At 38.6% G+C, this 13,191-nt stretch overlaps 1 protein-coding gene across 8 annotated transcripts in view; it reads left to right on the top strand.

Moving 5' to 3' along the window:
- EFR3B (EFR3 homolog B) overlaps positions 1-13,191 on the top strand; it is a 149,053-nt gene that overhangs the window by 120,155 nt on the left and 15,707 nt on the right. For 7 of the 8 annotated variants that reach the window (XM_087959730.1, XM_087959751.1, XM_087959727.1 and 4 more), the window contains exons 8-14: positions 206-284; positions 1,888-2,023; positions 2,583-2,744; positions 7,640-7,751; positions 10,835-10,886; positions 11,721-11,893; positions 13,027-13,102. In XM_087959730.1, coding sequence (XP_087815856.1) covers positions 206-284; positions 1,888-2,023; positions 2,583-2,744; positions 7,640-7,751; positions 10,835-10,886; positions 11,721-11,893; positions 13,027-13,102 — 790 coding nt within the window. The remainder of the gene's footprint in view (positions 1-205; positions 285-1,887; positions 2,024-2,582; positions 2,745-7,639; positions 7,752-10,834; positions 10,887-11,720; positions 11,894-13,026; positions 13,103-13,191) is intronic. The other variant, XM_087959709.1, reaches the window with a different exon arrangement.

Below are 13,191 nucleotides of genomic sequence, written 5' to 3'. Positions count from 1 at the left end.
GCAATTATTGGCTTAACACGCTAAATTCTAAGTTGTCTTCATAGAAGAGGGGCTTTTTTTACATTGTAAAAAAACAGCTAGGTTTGGTTTCATTTGCTAATTTAAAGTTGTTGATCTTTGAAATGTCTTTCTAATTTAGATGACTAGTCAATTCCATCAAGTCTGCTAAATTTGTATCTCTTTTTTCCTTCTTATTTCCCAAAAGCCACTTAGATAACCACTCTCTTTGGGAACCAAATACCTTTGCAATCCGTTGCTTTAAGATCATCATGTACTCCATTCAGGTGAGATCTGCATTAAGAGGGCATTTCTATTTTTATATTCCTACAGTATAAGGAAGTTTAGTTTCTACCTCAGCAACAGCCAGGTGAAGTGACATGAACTTAAACTTCAGAGCAGAATCTTCCTTGATGAGTCATAAACTCCAGCAAACTAAATTCTATTTATTTTGATTGATTGATTGATTGATTTTTATCCTGCCTTTATTATTTGAAAATAATTCTAGACAGCTCACATGCATAACATTCCCTTCTCTTTTCTCTTAATATTTTTCTCCACAGTAGCAATGTTTTGAGGTGGGTTGGATTGAGAGAGAATGACTGGCCCAAAAGACACTGAACCAGCTTTCATGGGATAGAATTCTCCATCTCCTGGTTTCTAGGCCAACACTTTAATCACTACACCAAACTTTGTGTGACCCATAGTAGAAACAACTCTTTCTTTCTTTCTTTCTTTCTTTCTTTCTTTCTTTCTTTCTTTCTTTCTTTCTTTCTTTCTTTCTTTCTTTCTTTCTTTCTTTCTTTCTTTCTTTCTTTCTTTCTTTCTTTCTTTCTTTCTTTCTTTCTTTCTTTCTTTCTTTCTTTCTTTCTCTAAGATTGATATGACCACCTATTTTAAAAGACAACTCTGGATGGCTCACAGCAACTATAAAACTCCAGAACTATTTTTAAAAAAAATCCTTGAAAACACAACCAACACCCAGTGCCTTGTTATAATCCCCTTGAGATGCCCCAACAACTAACCCAAGACATCCTCACTCTACCCTAGTGTCTGGATAGAAAGCCAGGTCTTAATGACCTTCCAGAAGGCTGAAAGGTTGGGCACCTATCAGATCATGGGGTGAGGGTGTTCCATAAAGGAACAGCAGCCACTACAAATGTATACTTCCAAGTTCCCACTACTTGGCAACATTTCAGGCAAGTTTTGTCCATTGAAAAATTGTTACCTATCCAATCTGATAGGAAGGGCAGATGCTTTAGGAAGAAACGGTTCTGCAAATAACCTGGCCCCATGCCGTGTAGTTTTTTAAAAATGATAACTACGGTAGTATTGAATTGCACCCAGAAGGAAACTAAGAGCCAACGCAGCTCATACAACAAGTGCAATCTGGGTGAATCGAAAAGTGTCCAGCTTTCATGATTCAGTATGGAATCTGTTTCCTTAACGAGGCTTAAATGTTCTCATATACTTTTTAGGTTCAAAAAAATGAACTATGAGATACATGAACTAATCCAATCATGCACTATGACCACATATCCCTCCATGTTCAAGTGGTATGACAAAAGGCTGTATGTATATACTGATTCAGGCACGTAAACCTTTTCTGCATCCAAGCCAAAGGAGGAGGAAAAGTTATTCAACATGAACTTTCTGTGCATATCCTGCAATTGGCATTGGTATTGTAATCACAGGTCTTTTGTTCTCATTAAATAGCGAAGTATTCTAACCTGGGAGGGAGAGAAAGGAGATATTTGCTACTTAATGTTGAGCGTGAAGACTTCAGCACCCTTATCTTTGGCTTCCAAAAGTTAATCTCTCAAATTCCTCTTACAGTATTTAGAGTTCATAGTGTTATTTCCGGATCTGCTGTATCTTTTATTTTTCTAGCCACAGCATTCGCATTTGGTGATTCAGCAGCTCCTGAGCCATTTGGATGCCAACAGCAAAAGTGCTGCCACTGTGCGGGCAGGGATAGTTGAGGTCCTCTCAGAAGCAGCCATCATTGCAGCCTCTGGATCTGTTGGTAAGCACCTGAATGACCTTCAAAAGGTTTATCTCTTCAAGAATCTAAAGTTCTTAAATTCCAAAAACTGAATTTCCCAAAAGGATAGTTAATGTACGGATCAACCTATTTGGAAACAGAAGCCTAGATGGATCAGTTAAAAAGATTGATCAAGAATTGTTCTTTGGGAGATATTTCAGAGTAGCCAAAAACCAGACTTGTAAAAGCAGTCTGGTGGAGGAACTAGATTTTTAAGATGAAAATAAGTACATATTACTTAACAATAGGGACCTTTTAAAACAGTGATGGGATTTATAGGGCAACATAAGTGAAAGTGCCAAGATTGGGGAACTAGAAGGAGAACATCAACTCTGTCCAGGAATTCACATTTTTGTATCAAAATACCCTGGATAGTTCAATTGGAATATAGATGTATTCAAATCTTTAGGCAAGAAACATCCTCTTTTTGTTGGGATCCAATACGCCTACTGTAACATTTTGTTCTGTTGCATTGGAGTCAGTATGCACAGAAACTCGGAAATGTTCTTTCTTCCAAAGATACGTTGTGCGTTGCTTCTAGGACCAACTGTGCTGGAGGTGTTCAATACCCTTCTAAGGCAGCTGCGGCTGAGTATCGATTATGCCTTGACGGGTAGCTATGATTGTGCCATTGCTGGTGGCACCAAGATCATTAAGGAGCATGAAGAAAGAATGTTCCAAGAGGCCATAATCAAGACCACAGGTATGCTAAGTAGCCCCAAGCATTTGGGCCATTTTTGCTCAGAAACTGGAAAGACAGGACGATTTGTTTTATCTAGCACTGCAAATGCTTCTTTCCCCATCAAAGGTTTCCATTAGTCTTGTAAATTTAAATGAACCCTGCCAACTCTTTTATTTTATTTTTTAGTAATTTAGCGAAGAGGCAATGATAGGAAAATAGAAACAGCATCTCAGTAATTTTTTTCTTGAATGCTGCATGTCTTGCTTTGATTCAGAGAGAAGGGAATCAAAAACATACAGTATGGTGAACTTGCATTCACCAAAACACATAAGATCCTGGATGAGAGTCTTCTGAAGCTTCTCAACCATCATGAGCCTAGAAGCTTGTTTGTTGGATTGTTTGTTTGTTTATTTGTAAAGGATGAAAGTTATGATTGATCACCACCACTGCCAGTACATCAAACCTGTACTTTAATCTGGTATTTCAGATTCTTCTATATGTTTATGTACAGGAAACTAGTAACTACATATAATTAATTGTCTCCCAAACTCAACCAATCTCAACAGATCCCTTCCACTGTATAATTTTGGCAAAGCACAGCTCAGATGTGAAAGTTCCATCTTTTATTAATAGGTACAGATCTGTCAGTTATGTGTGTTTAGTGTTGGAAGGGAGGCATAAATGCACAAATTTTTCTATAAGCATTCTCAGAAAAAACAAATCTATCTAGGTTTTTAATCAAACTCCTTCACTACTTTTGATTTTTTCTCATTACAGCAAAACTTGAACCTTCATTAGACTCCTCTTTAATTCTTTATCTTGGCATTTAGTTGAATTAGAATTGTTTTCCTTAACTCTCATTAGCCCCAGACAGGATGGCCTTTAGGTCGTGATTGAGAAATTCTGCAATCCTTTGTATTATGTGAACTGCTTTATTAGATTTGCCTCTGTTTAGCTACTTTAAAAAATTAAGTCAGCCCTTTTCCTCCTCCTTGATTGCTCACGACACAGTAATAATTAGCAATAAAAAACAGTTTGAAACAATCAGCCTGTGCCTTCAGAAACCAAGTAAATTCCATATTAAAATAATGAAAAACCATGACGAGCCATTTAAAGCCCCAAAGGGACTATTCTAGTCCTGCAGTGGAATCAGTATCTTTCTAAGAAAGGGTATAGGGCTGTTATTTGGATAAACGCTGTGTTTTTGCATGGCTCACAACTCAGTATAATCTCTTGGAATTTTTTTAGGGCTAACTCTATTTCTCAACCTTAGTCATTTTAAGATATGTGGACTTCATCTCCCAGAATTCCCCAGCCAGCATCTCCAGTTAGAAGGATTTTGAGAAGCCCAACTTGGGGAAGACGTTGGGCTTCTCAAAATTGTTGTAATTGTTGTAAATCTAAACAATCTTTTCTGGGCTAAATGAGTCTAGGATGAACTATATCTAAGATGACATGCTTAGTCCAGGTTTTGTGCTAGAACTTTCTGCCAGACAAGGACCATTCCTTGAAATTTGCATGAAATGGCACATGAAACTCTGCTGCCTTTACAAGGAGTAGACATTTAAACAGTTCTAGAGCAGTTTGTTTGATCTGGAAGCAAGGAACATTCAGTGTGAATATTCTTACTGCCTTCCAAGATAAAACTCCAAGGGGAACCTAGGGCACAAATGATGTCACCAATAATACTTAGTTGAGTTTTAGTTTAAAAGGGGAAAAAAGCAATGGCAAGTTCTGTATTTTTTTTTAGATTTTTTTCACCCTTAGATAGTCCAGAACTTTTGGGCCCAATCCACTGGCCTTGAGATTGGTGGGGAAGGTAAGGACCTACCTTTCTCTTTTCATTTTTAATAGGGTCTTCGTATGGAACATATATGGTTCTCTGGGCCATGCTTTGCATGCCGCATACTAAAGCAGCAATTTGATGTGGTTTTAATACAGAAATGGCGTGACTCCCATAGCACAAAGGAAAACATTTCTTTGGAGTTGGTAGTGAGAGCTCTGAACTAATTTCAATGCTGTGCTAAACTTAGTTTTTAATCCATACAAGCGAGGTCAATTCTGCCAATAATGTATTGTCTTTGATACGACAGTCCCACCTTCCATTGTCAATCATACTTTTTAAGTGGAAGGATTACTTGATGAAGCTGCTTACAACCCTCCCCCTTCATTCTTGCGTCGTGGCAAAACTAAGGGAGGGTAAATTTGTGGCCTTCCAAAGGTTGCAGAACTGTATCTACTGTCAACCCCAGCAAATGTTAGTGATGAAACAACAACAGCGATATTTGGTGGACCATACGTACCCGTCCATATCTACTTTTAACGTTGGGTACTAGACAAGATTTAGAAGACTGGTACTTACGAAACCATGATGCCTGCATTCCCTGATCTTTGTGGTATGGAAATAGCAATGGCACTAAGACTTATATATTGTTTCATAGTGCTTTACAGCCTTCTCTAAGCAGTGTACGAAGCCAGTATATTGCCCCCAACGATCTGGGTTCTCATTTTACCGACCGTGGAAGGATGGAAGAAGGCTGAGTCAATATTGGAACAGCTCTCTTAGTACAGAGGGGAAAGGGCCCCGCGCTTGTTTATAATAGTGCTCTTTTTCTGTTGGTTCTAACACTGAGCATATTAAAAACTATTCTAAGGCTGCTCTGTAGATCCCACTAAGTCCTAAGTAACAAATGTGATAGGCGTCCTCACATTAAAATCTAGAAAGAAAGCAGGTAGTAATATTTTTTTTTACACTTCACTTTTATGCACTGCATGGCCAGCAGAGGTCGCAAGAGACTTGGGAATCTCTGAACACCTGCCAGAGAGAGAGAGAAGGAGAAGAAGAAACTGTTCCAGAAGTTTCCTGAACGTTGCGGGGTTATAAGCAGGCAGTTCTTTGGGGGATAGAGAGGTTTTGAAGCTGTCTCAATATTCAGCCCTTTAGTATTCTTCAGGTTAACCATGCATCCTATTCATCCTGCCCAAGAGTCTGATCTAACTTACCTCAACCAGTTCTTCACAGTTTTACATCTAGCCCAGGGGTATCAAACTCATGTTGTCATGTCGGCGTCACGTGACATATCAGGACTTTCCCCGCCTTTGCTAAACTGGGCTTGTGTGTGGCCGGTAGGTGACGCATCTGGTCCACAGGCCGGGAGTTTGACAGCCCTGATCTAGCCCATCAGGCTCGACTCGTTAAAAAAGAGAGTGCAGAAAAATCTGGAACCATTTCAGAATTGGTCCCAGTCTCTTATTTTTCACTCTCAGTTTCCTTCACTCTATCTTCTTCCTTAAAAATACACACATTTGTATACATATGTACCATTATATACATACATACTCATACAGGTAGTCCTCAGCGTACGACCACAATTAAGCCCAAAATTTATGTTGCTAAGTGAGAAATTTGTTAAGTGAGTTTTGCCCCATTTTACGGCTTTCCTTGCCACATTTGTTGAGTGAATCATTGCAGTTGTTAAATTAGCAACACGGTTGTTAAGGGAATCTGGTTTCCCCATTAACTTTGCTTGTCAGAAGGTTGCAGGAGGGGATCGCATGACCTTGGGATGCTACAACCAGAGGTGGGATTCTACTGGTTCGGACCGGTTCTATAGAACTGGTTGTTATGATTCTACGCAGTTCAGAGAACCAGCAAATCGTGCCCCTGGCTGGCCCTGCCCCTCTCTGCCCTTCTCTCCCCGCCCAGTCAGTCCTTATCACACATGTGCAACATCGCGTGCATGCTCGACATCGCTGACTGCGTTCTTCCCTGCCCAGTCACTCCTTAAGGTATTTCTTTTTTTTCTTTCCCCCTTCTGACAATCAGCTGTTCCTACTATCAGCTGTACCGGGATTCCCCTCTGTCTTACTGCTTCGCACAGGAAGGCAAAAAATGTAGGAGGGGCTGCCTTCCTGGGCCCCAGGGAAGCCTTCTGGGAGCAAAAATTCACCCCCAGGAGGCTTCCCTGAGGCCCAGAAGGCCCCAAAATGAAGCATGGGGGGGGGGGTACTGCGTGCCTCTCCCAGCTCCGTTTTTTTCCTTCCTGACCCCAGGGAAGCCTTCTGGGAGCAAAAATGCCCCCCCCCATGAGGCTTCCCTGAGGCCCAGAAGGCCCAAAAAATGGGGGGGGGGGTTGCTGCAAAAAAAGAAGAAGCCGTGGCCATGCCCACCTAGCTACGACCACCTAACCACGCCCACAGAACCGGTTGTTAAAACATTTGAATCCCGCCCCTGACTACAACCTTCATACGTGTGAGTCAGTTGTCAAACATCCGAATGTAAATCACATGACCATGAGGGTGCTGCAATGGTCATAAGTGTGAAACAATGTTCATAAGTCGCTTTTTTCAGTGCTGTTGGGACTTCGAACGGCCATGAAATAAACTGTTGTTAAGTCGAGGACTACCTGTACAATTAAACCATTGAGAGATGTTTTTAATTAATAAATTAAAGTGTTTTAGTAAAAGCGCACTTTATCGTCGAAAAGTCGATTGCCTTAATTTTTCTGCTGCGTCTTTATTGCTAAACAAAACATAGTTCAAGAAAAGGGCCATTTAAAAAATGAAATCCAGGTCAGTCCAAAGAACCAGCATTGTGTGCCTCTCCACTGTCCACCCAGCATTACATTCATATAGCGGCCAAGCAAGAATTGAGAGTAGTATCTCCGCAGCAACTCCTAGAAGGACCTGATCTCTTTTCCTTGGGCATCTGGTTTGTGGGCTTCTCCTTCCGATAGGATAAGGAGGGGTTTTCCCTGGCAGTAAGAAAATCTTGGTGAAAATCTATACTTTCTTGCCGGTGATTTTTTATTTATTTTTTTGGTCCTTTCTGTATTGGGTCCCCACACCAGCTCTGTGCCTTTTCCTCACCCCTACTAGACTATCTTGCATGCTTTTCCTGCTCTGTCTTTTCCCAGGTTCTTTTGCCAGCACTCTGCCCACCTATCAGAGGTCGGAGGTCATGCTGTTTATCATGAGCAAAGTTCCGCTTCCTTCTCTGCATCACCCTGTAGACATGGGCAAAGCTGGGTGAGGACAACACTCTTTTTCACTCCTTTTTTTTTTTCCCCTCCTTCTTTTTCGTTTTTCCTCCTCTCTTTTGATTTCCTTTCCCTCAGTCTAGACTTCCCCAGCTTGGAACCCTCTACGTATATTGGATTATGATTCCATTATTATCACACTGCGATTGACTGAGCTATTTAATCATTATAGCTGTATTATTAAACACTGTAGGGCAGGGGTGTCAAACTTGCATTGTCATGGTGGCGTCACATGACGTATTGGGACTTTTTTTCCCTTCGCTAAACCAGGCGTGGCCGTGGCCAGTGCGTGATTTATCCGGCCCACAGGCCAGGAGTTTGACAGCCCTGCTGTAGGGGATGTCAATTTGGGGCAAGTTGTTTTACTTTCATCCTCCTATCTTTTTTTCCTCTTCCTTTCAAGATCATTTTAATAAGATTTTTTAAAATAATAATTTGCCATCTTAAGTGTCACAATGCTAAAAATTGAATGGGACGATATTTTAGTCTTAAAGGGCATACAATTTTGTTCAAAGAATCTCAGAATTCCTTGTCCATCTTCATTGTTGTCAATGAATTCCTTGTTCATCACATGTAATCCAAGTAGTCACTCATTAATTTCTAAGTCATGTTTCATGTTTCTCTATTTATGTAATTCTTTATTTGAACAGAAAAGTGCCAGGAAATATGTATATTTCAAGAAAAATTTTTATATACAAGATGTTTTCTAAACTCCCATAATCTGTACCCAACATGTTTAACTTAAAGACACCTGTTTTAAAAAGGCAGCAACAGAGAAAATAGAAGTTGGAAGTACACAGTTTTGAAGGAACTGTTTAAAAGTATTTTTTTTTCCACAACACTGAAAGATCTGGAATTTTTTTATTAAAAGTAATTTTGTTTCTGAGTTGTGGAATCTATACTTCTGCTAGGCTACATCAGATTATCAAAAAATAGAGGCTTCTGAGGAAGGGAATTTATTTCTAGCTCTAACTCTTCTAGATCATATAACTGGATGCTCTTTGATGTCAGTACCTCATCAATAGTCAATATAGATCAGCATTTCTCAATCTTGGCCACATGAAGATTTTTGGACTTCAACTCCCAGAATTCCCCAGCCATCCTTGCTGAGTTGAAGCTCTCACATCTTCAAGTGACCAAGGTTGAGAAACATTGATATGAATCCTTGTTAGCTTTCTCTAAATATGAAACAATGATAAGTTATATAATTTCTATTGTAGTCAGAAAGGGATATAAGCCAAGCATAGAACTATCCGTTAATTGGATCTTAAGCCAAAACACAATTTTCTTTACTCTTGTGTCACCCCAGACAGGATGATTAATGTCTATTAACATCTTCTGAAGAAGATACTTAATATTCGGTCAACAGAGCAGGAATTTTGCCTAGAAAATTCAGTGGCCAGATTCAGAGATTGTCAACATCATTTAAGTCAAAAACTAGGAATCAATTCTTCTTAACAACCTGGAAAGCTGTCATAAGCAGTGTAAAGAGGGTAAATGAATTTAGGAAGATCATTCTAGCAAGTGGTATAGATAGATGGTATTGGAGGTTTATGGGGAGGTGAGTGGCTTTACAGTTAGCATGATGAGTTAACTATTGCTGCTCTTGCTATTATTGATCTACTTGTGGGCACTGGCATGCAGAAGATAATTGATTACAGGAGAGTTGATTATTATTATTGGACATTTGTTGATTATTTCCCACAAGACTAATAAAAGTAAAGACTCCTTCAATTTGAACTTGTCTCCTGACTAATGTATCAGTATGTCCAAATAGTTGTCTTGGCAGCAATATGGAAAGAGGTCATCTTTGCCCTCTTCTAAAATTGTTTTCAATTTTCCTGTCTACTCTATAATCCTGGCATTTTTTGATAGTTTCCCATATCATTATTAACCAGGTCTATTCTACTATCTAGGCTTGGATTGCTGGGATCAAACCAAAGTTAATTAAGTTTTGCATCTTCCAACCCTAAATAAATATTTAATTTTTGGCCAGAAGAGTAATTTCTGTTATTGGCTAATCATAGGCCACCTTTCTGTGTAATGTGTCTTGTCAGAGAATTGTGAGTTCTTTGGGGGTGGGGAGTAGGAAACATTAAAAAATACAGTAAGCATCAACTCATTTCTAAATAGATTTTTACATGGAGATGTTGAAAGAGATTCTTGTGTGAATAGCTTGATGAAAAAGCTGGTTTAGATATGCCAATTCATAGTAGAATGTTTGTCCCATATCTACTGGCACAGTAATATCTACTGGCACATTAGAAATCAATGTTGTGAAGAGTTTATCCATCCAATTAGAAAATTCTGGCTCTTTAGGTCAAGATGTTTTTCTTTCTTGGGGTTGGGTTGCAGAGGGAAGGGTAAGAGAAGTGATTCTGACCAATATTAACTTTTTCAGAATTTATCCATAGTGCTTATGTTGCCAGAGAAAAGGATGATTCTATTTCTCAATAATGTAAAAAGCAATTAGTTGAAGAGGAATTGGCAATGGGTCGTAGACAATGGGCCAGAAAAAGCAGTAATCTTTTTGCACAGGTATATGACATGAGAGAAGTTGTAGCAATAACTATTAGAATGTTTTGCTGTATGATAGGCAATCTGTAGTTCCCACATCCCCTTTTCTATAACCCATGGAGTTAGAGGAAACTCTAGTCTAGAACTGCTGGAAATCAAGGGTACAAACTCCCTGTTCTTTCAAAACATTGAAAGTGGTGGGAAGGACCAGTTGGTATGACAGCATTCCTCCCCATACTCCACTCCCATTAGCACATCTGCTTTGGTGACCCTTTTCTCCCGTCTGCTTGCTTCACCTACATAACCACAGCAGGTTCAGATTTTCCCCACCCTGTGGCTGGAGGAATGTTATTTTGCTGCCTAATGATACATCCTTATAAAAGGTTATGTGTTTTTGGTTATGTTTCATACACAATTTCATTCCCAGCTGATGATTTTTCTCATTCATCTTGTCCTAATTTTGGTTGGCCTTTACTTTTGTAGGCTGTCTTTTTTCCATGCAGCTTCAATCTTGAGTGTTTATCTTTTTTTTTAATCTTTTTTTTTTTTTTTTAGGGAGAACAGGAATCGATTGACGCAGATCATGTTGCTGAAATCTCTCCTACAGGTATGTGAAAGAGATGGTTCATTTTCATGTGAGGTTTGCAGAGAAAAATAGATACCGCATTTGTGTAGGAAATAATGTACCTTTTGGCCTACTAAAATTCATGTGTCTGTAACCTTTAACTGGGCAAAATGGTGCATCATGGGACAAAACCTTTTGAACCAAGGAACCTCAAATGAGCTAACTTACTGAATAAGTCCAAAATCCAGGATCTCTGACTCCCATGCAATTGAAATTTCAGGGATTTTATACAATACTTATGGCATAAGAATCATCATAAAACATTTTATAGCATAGTACAAAATGTCATAAAATAATTACTGTGGTCAATTCTTGATGTTTGACTGCTACCCAGTTCAGCATGAGGTACTTCCAATACATCTCTGAATTATCTCCCTGAATTTTAAAGAATGTTTCCAGTACATTAGAAGCTCTGCCATTGTTGAAGGCATCGAGGAATCTAGTAAGGAAATATCACTGAAACAATGACCCAAAGAGTCATGGCTTGTCCAATAACACAATAAAACTAAACTCTGGTTAACAGAAGGCAGTTGCTGTATTTCTACGACTTGCTGTGCCTACCACTTCTATCACACATGCTGAACTACAAATCAACCCATGCCATTTTAACCTAGATTTAACATGTGAAATCAACCACTATATCTCTGAAGCACAAATTAAATCTAGAAAATTAAGACTTTGAAAAGGAAATTAGGAAGAATGGGAGAATGTTGTTTTAGCAATATCTTGGCAGCTCTAGCTGTCATTATTATTGAGTGCATTGCAAACAAACTGCTGAGTGTTGATTAATGGAGAGACTCTCTATGGAACCTGCAGGTTTCCACTGGTTTCCAGTGCAGTAACATGCTTACAGCCCTTCCCAGCTCCTTCCTGGACAGGCTCTTATCAGCTACATTAATGGAGGATGCAGAGATTCGCCTTTTTGTTCTGCAGATTCTCATCAGCTTCATTGACCGCCATGGGAATAAGCACAAATTCCAGACAATCAGGTTTGCAGTCCATTGTTTTCTTGTGATAGAGAGGAGGTGCTATATGAGATGGGAAAGTATTATAGATATTTTTGCTACAAACCATGTGAATACATATTGCTCTTCTTCTGTCTTCCTAAGTAGAAACTGCATGTTTTCCTGTTCACTGTTGTAATGGCCTTCTAGGAAGTCTAATGATCATGGCATTTATTTGAACCAAAGTTTCATTCAGCAATTCTGAATGCACAGATTAAATGCAGCTGTTTCAGAAAGAGTAGAAATATATGGAAAGAATATTTATACTCAAAGGTTTTTTCTTTTCCTCTAATATTGCTCAGTGATAGAATTTCCCTTGAATGCTTTTTCATCATGATTGGCCAAGTGAACAATGCTGTCAATTGGTAATCGCATTAATAAACATAACAACATTGTGACTACATGCTGTCATTCTTCCAGGTTGTCTTACATGATGATGATGGTGGAGAGCACCAGACATATTTGTCCCAGTTACCTATTGATCAGAACTGTTTTGCAGTTGTTGTTCTGAATTAAAATTTCTGAGGGATTTAGGCTATGACTTATTTTGAAATATATGTACCCTTCCTTCACAAGGTTTATTATATAATTTCCTGGAAATTTTCTTTGATTGATAACAGTTTTGATAAATTGATAAAAATTGATTGCTGGCGGTTTTGATAAATGGATAAAAGCTGTAATTTTACCATTCATGATTAGAAAGGGTAGATTATGTAAAGAAAAAAAAATATGAAGTAGCATTAGAGAAAGTAAAATATAAATGAATTTTTACATTAAGGAGACTGGAAGCTACTTCTTTATAAGTTTTTCCTTCTATTCCTTTCCTTTCTCTATTTCTTTCTTTATTCTTTTTTTCAGTAACTACTTTTCTTACTTTTAGTACTTTATTTACTTTTAATAACTACGGTTCTTTCTTTTATCTTTCAAAATTTATATTGTTCCTATTCTGGTTAAATTTTCTTTGATAAAAATAAATTATACTATAAAAATGTAATTCCACCACTCCTTGAAATATCCTATGAGTTGCTAAAAAGGAGGAAGATGGACAATCTTCCTTTGTTATGGCCTCTTCCATGTACACAAACCTGTTTAATTTTATCTTTTTTGTTTCTGCACAGCACTATCAGTGATATCTCCATCCTGAAGCTGAAAGTGGACAAATGTTCACGTCAGGATACTGTCTTCATGAAAAAGGTATTGAGGACTTGCCAAACACTTTGTTACCTAACGATTCTCGACTCTTGACGAATGTATCTTTTCTTTTGTGTACACTGAGAGCATTT

The sequence above is a fragment of the Notechis scutatus genome, chromosome 1 (assembly GCF_049901735.1).
Source record: "Notechis scutatus isolate UNSWTSFEM ecotype Mainland chromosome 1, rNotScu1.2, whole genome shotgun sequence".
Lineage (NCBI taxonomy): Eukaryota > Metazoa > Chordata > Lepidosauria > Squamata > Elapidae > Notechis > Notechis scutatus.
The sequence above is the reverse complement of the archived record's forward strand: the minus strand, read 5'-3'. Positions and strand labels throughout refer to the sequence as shown.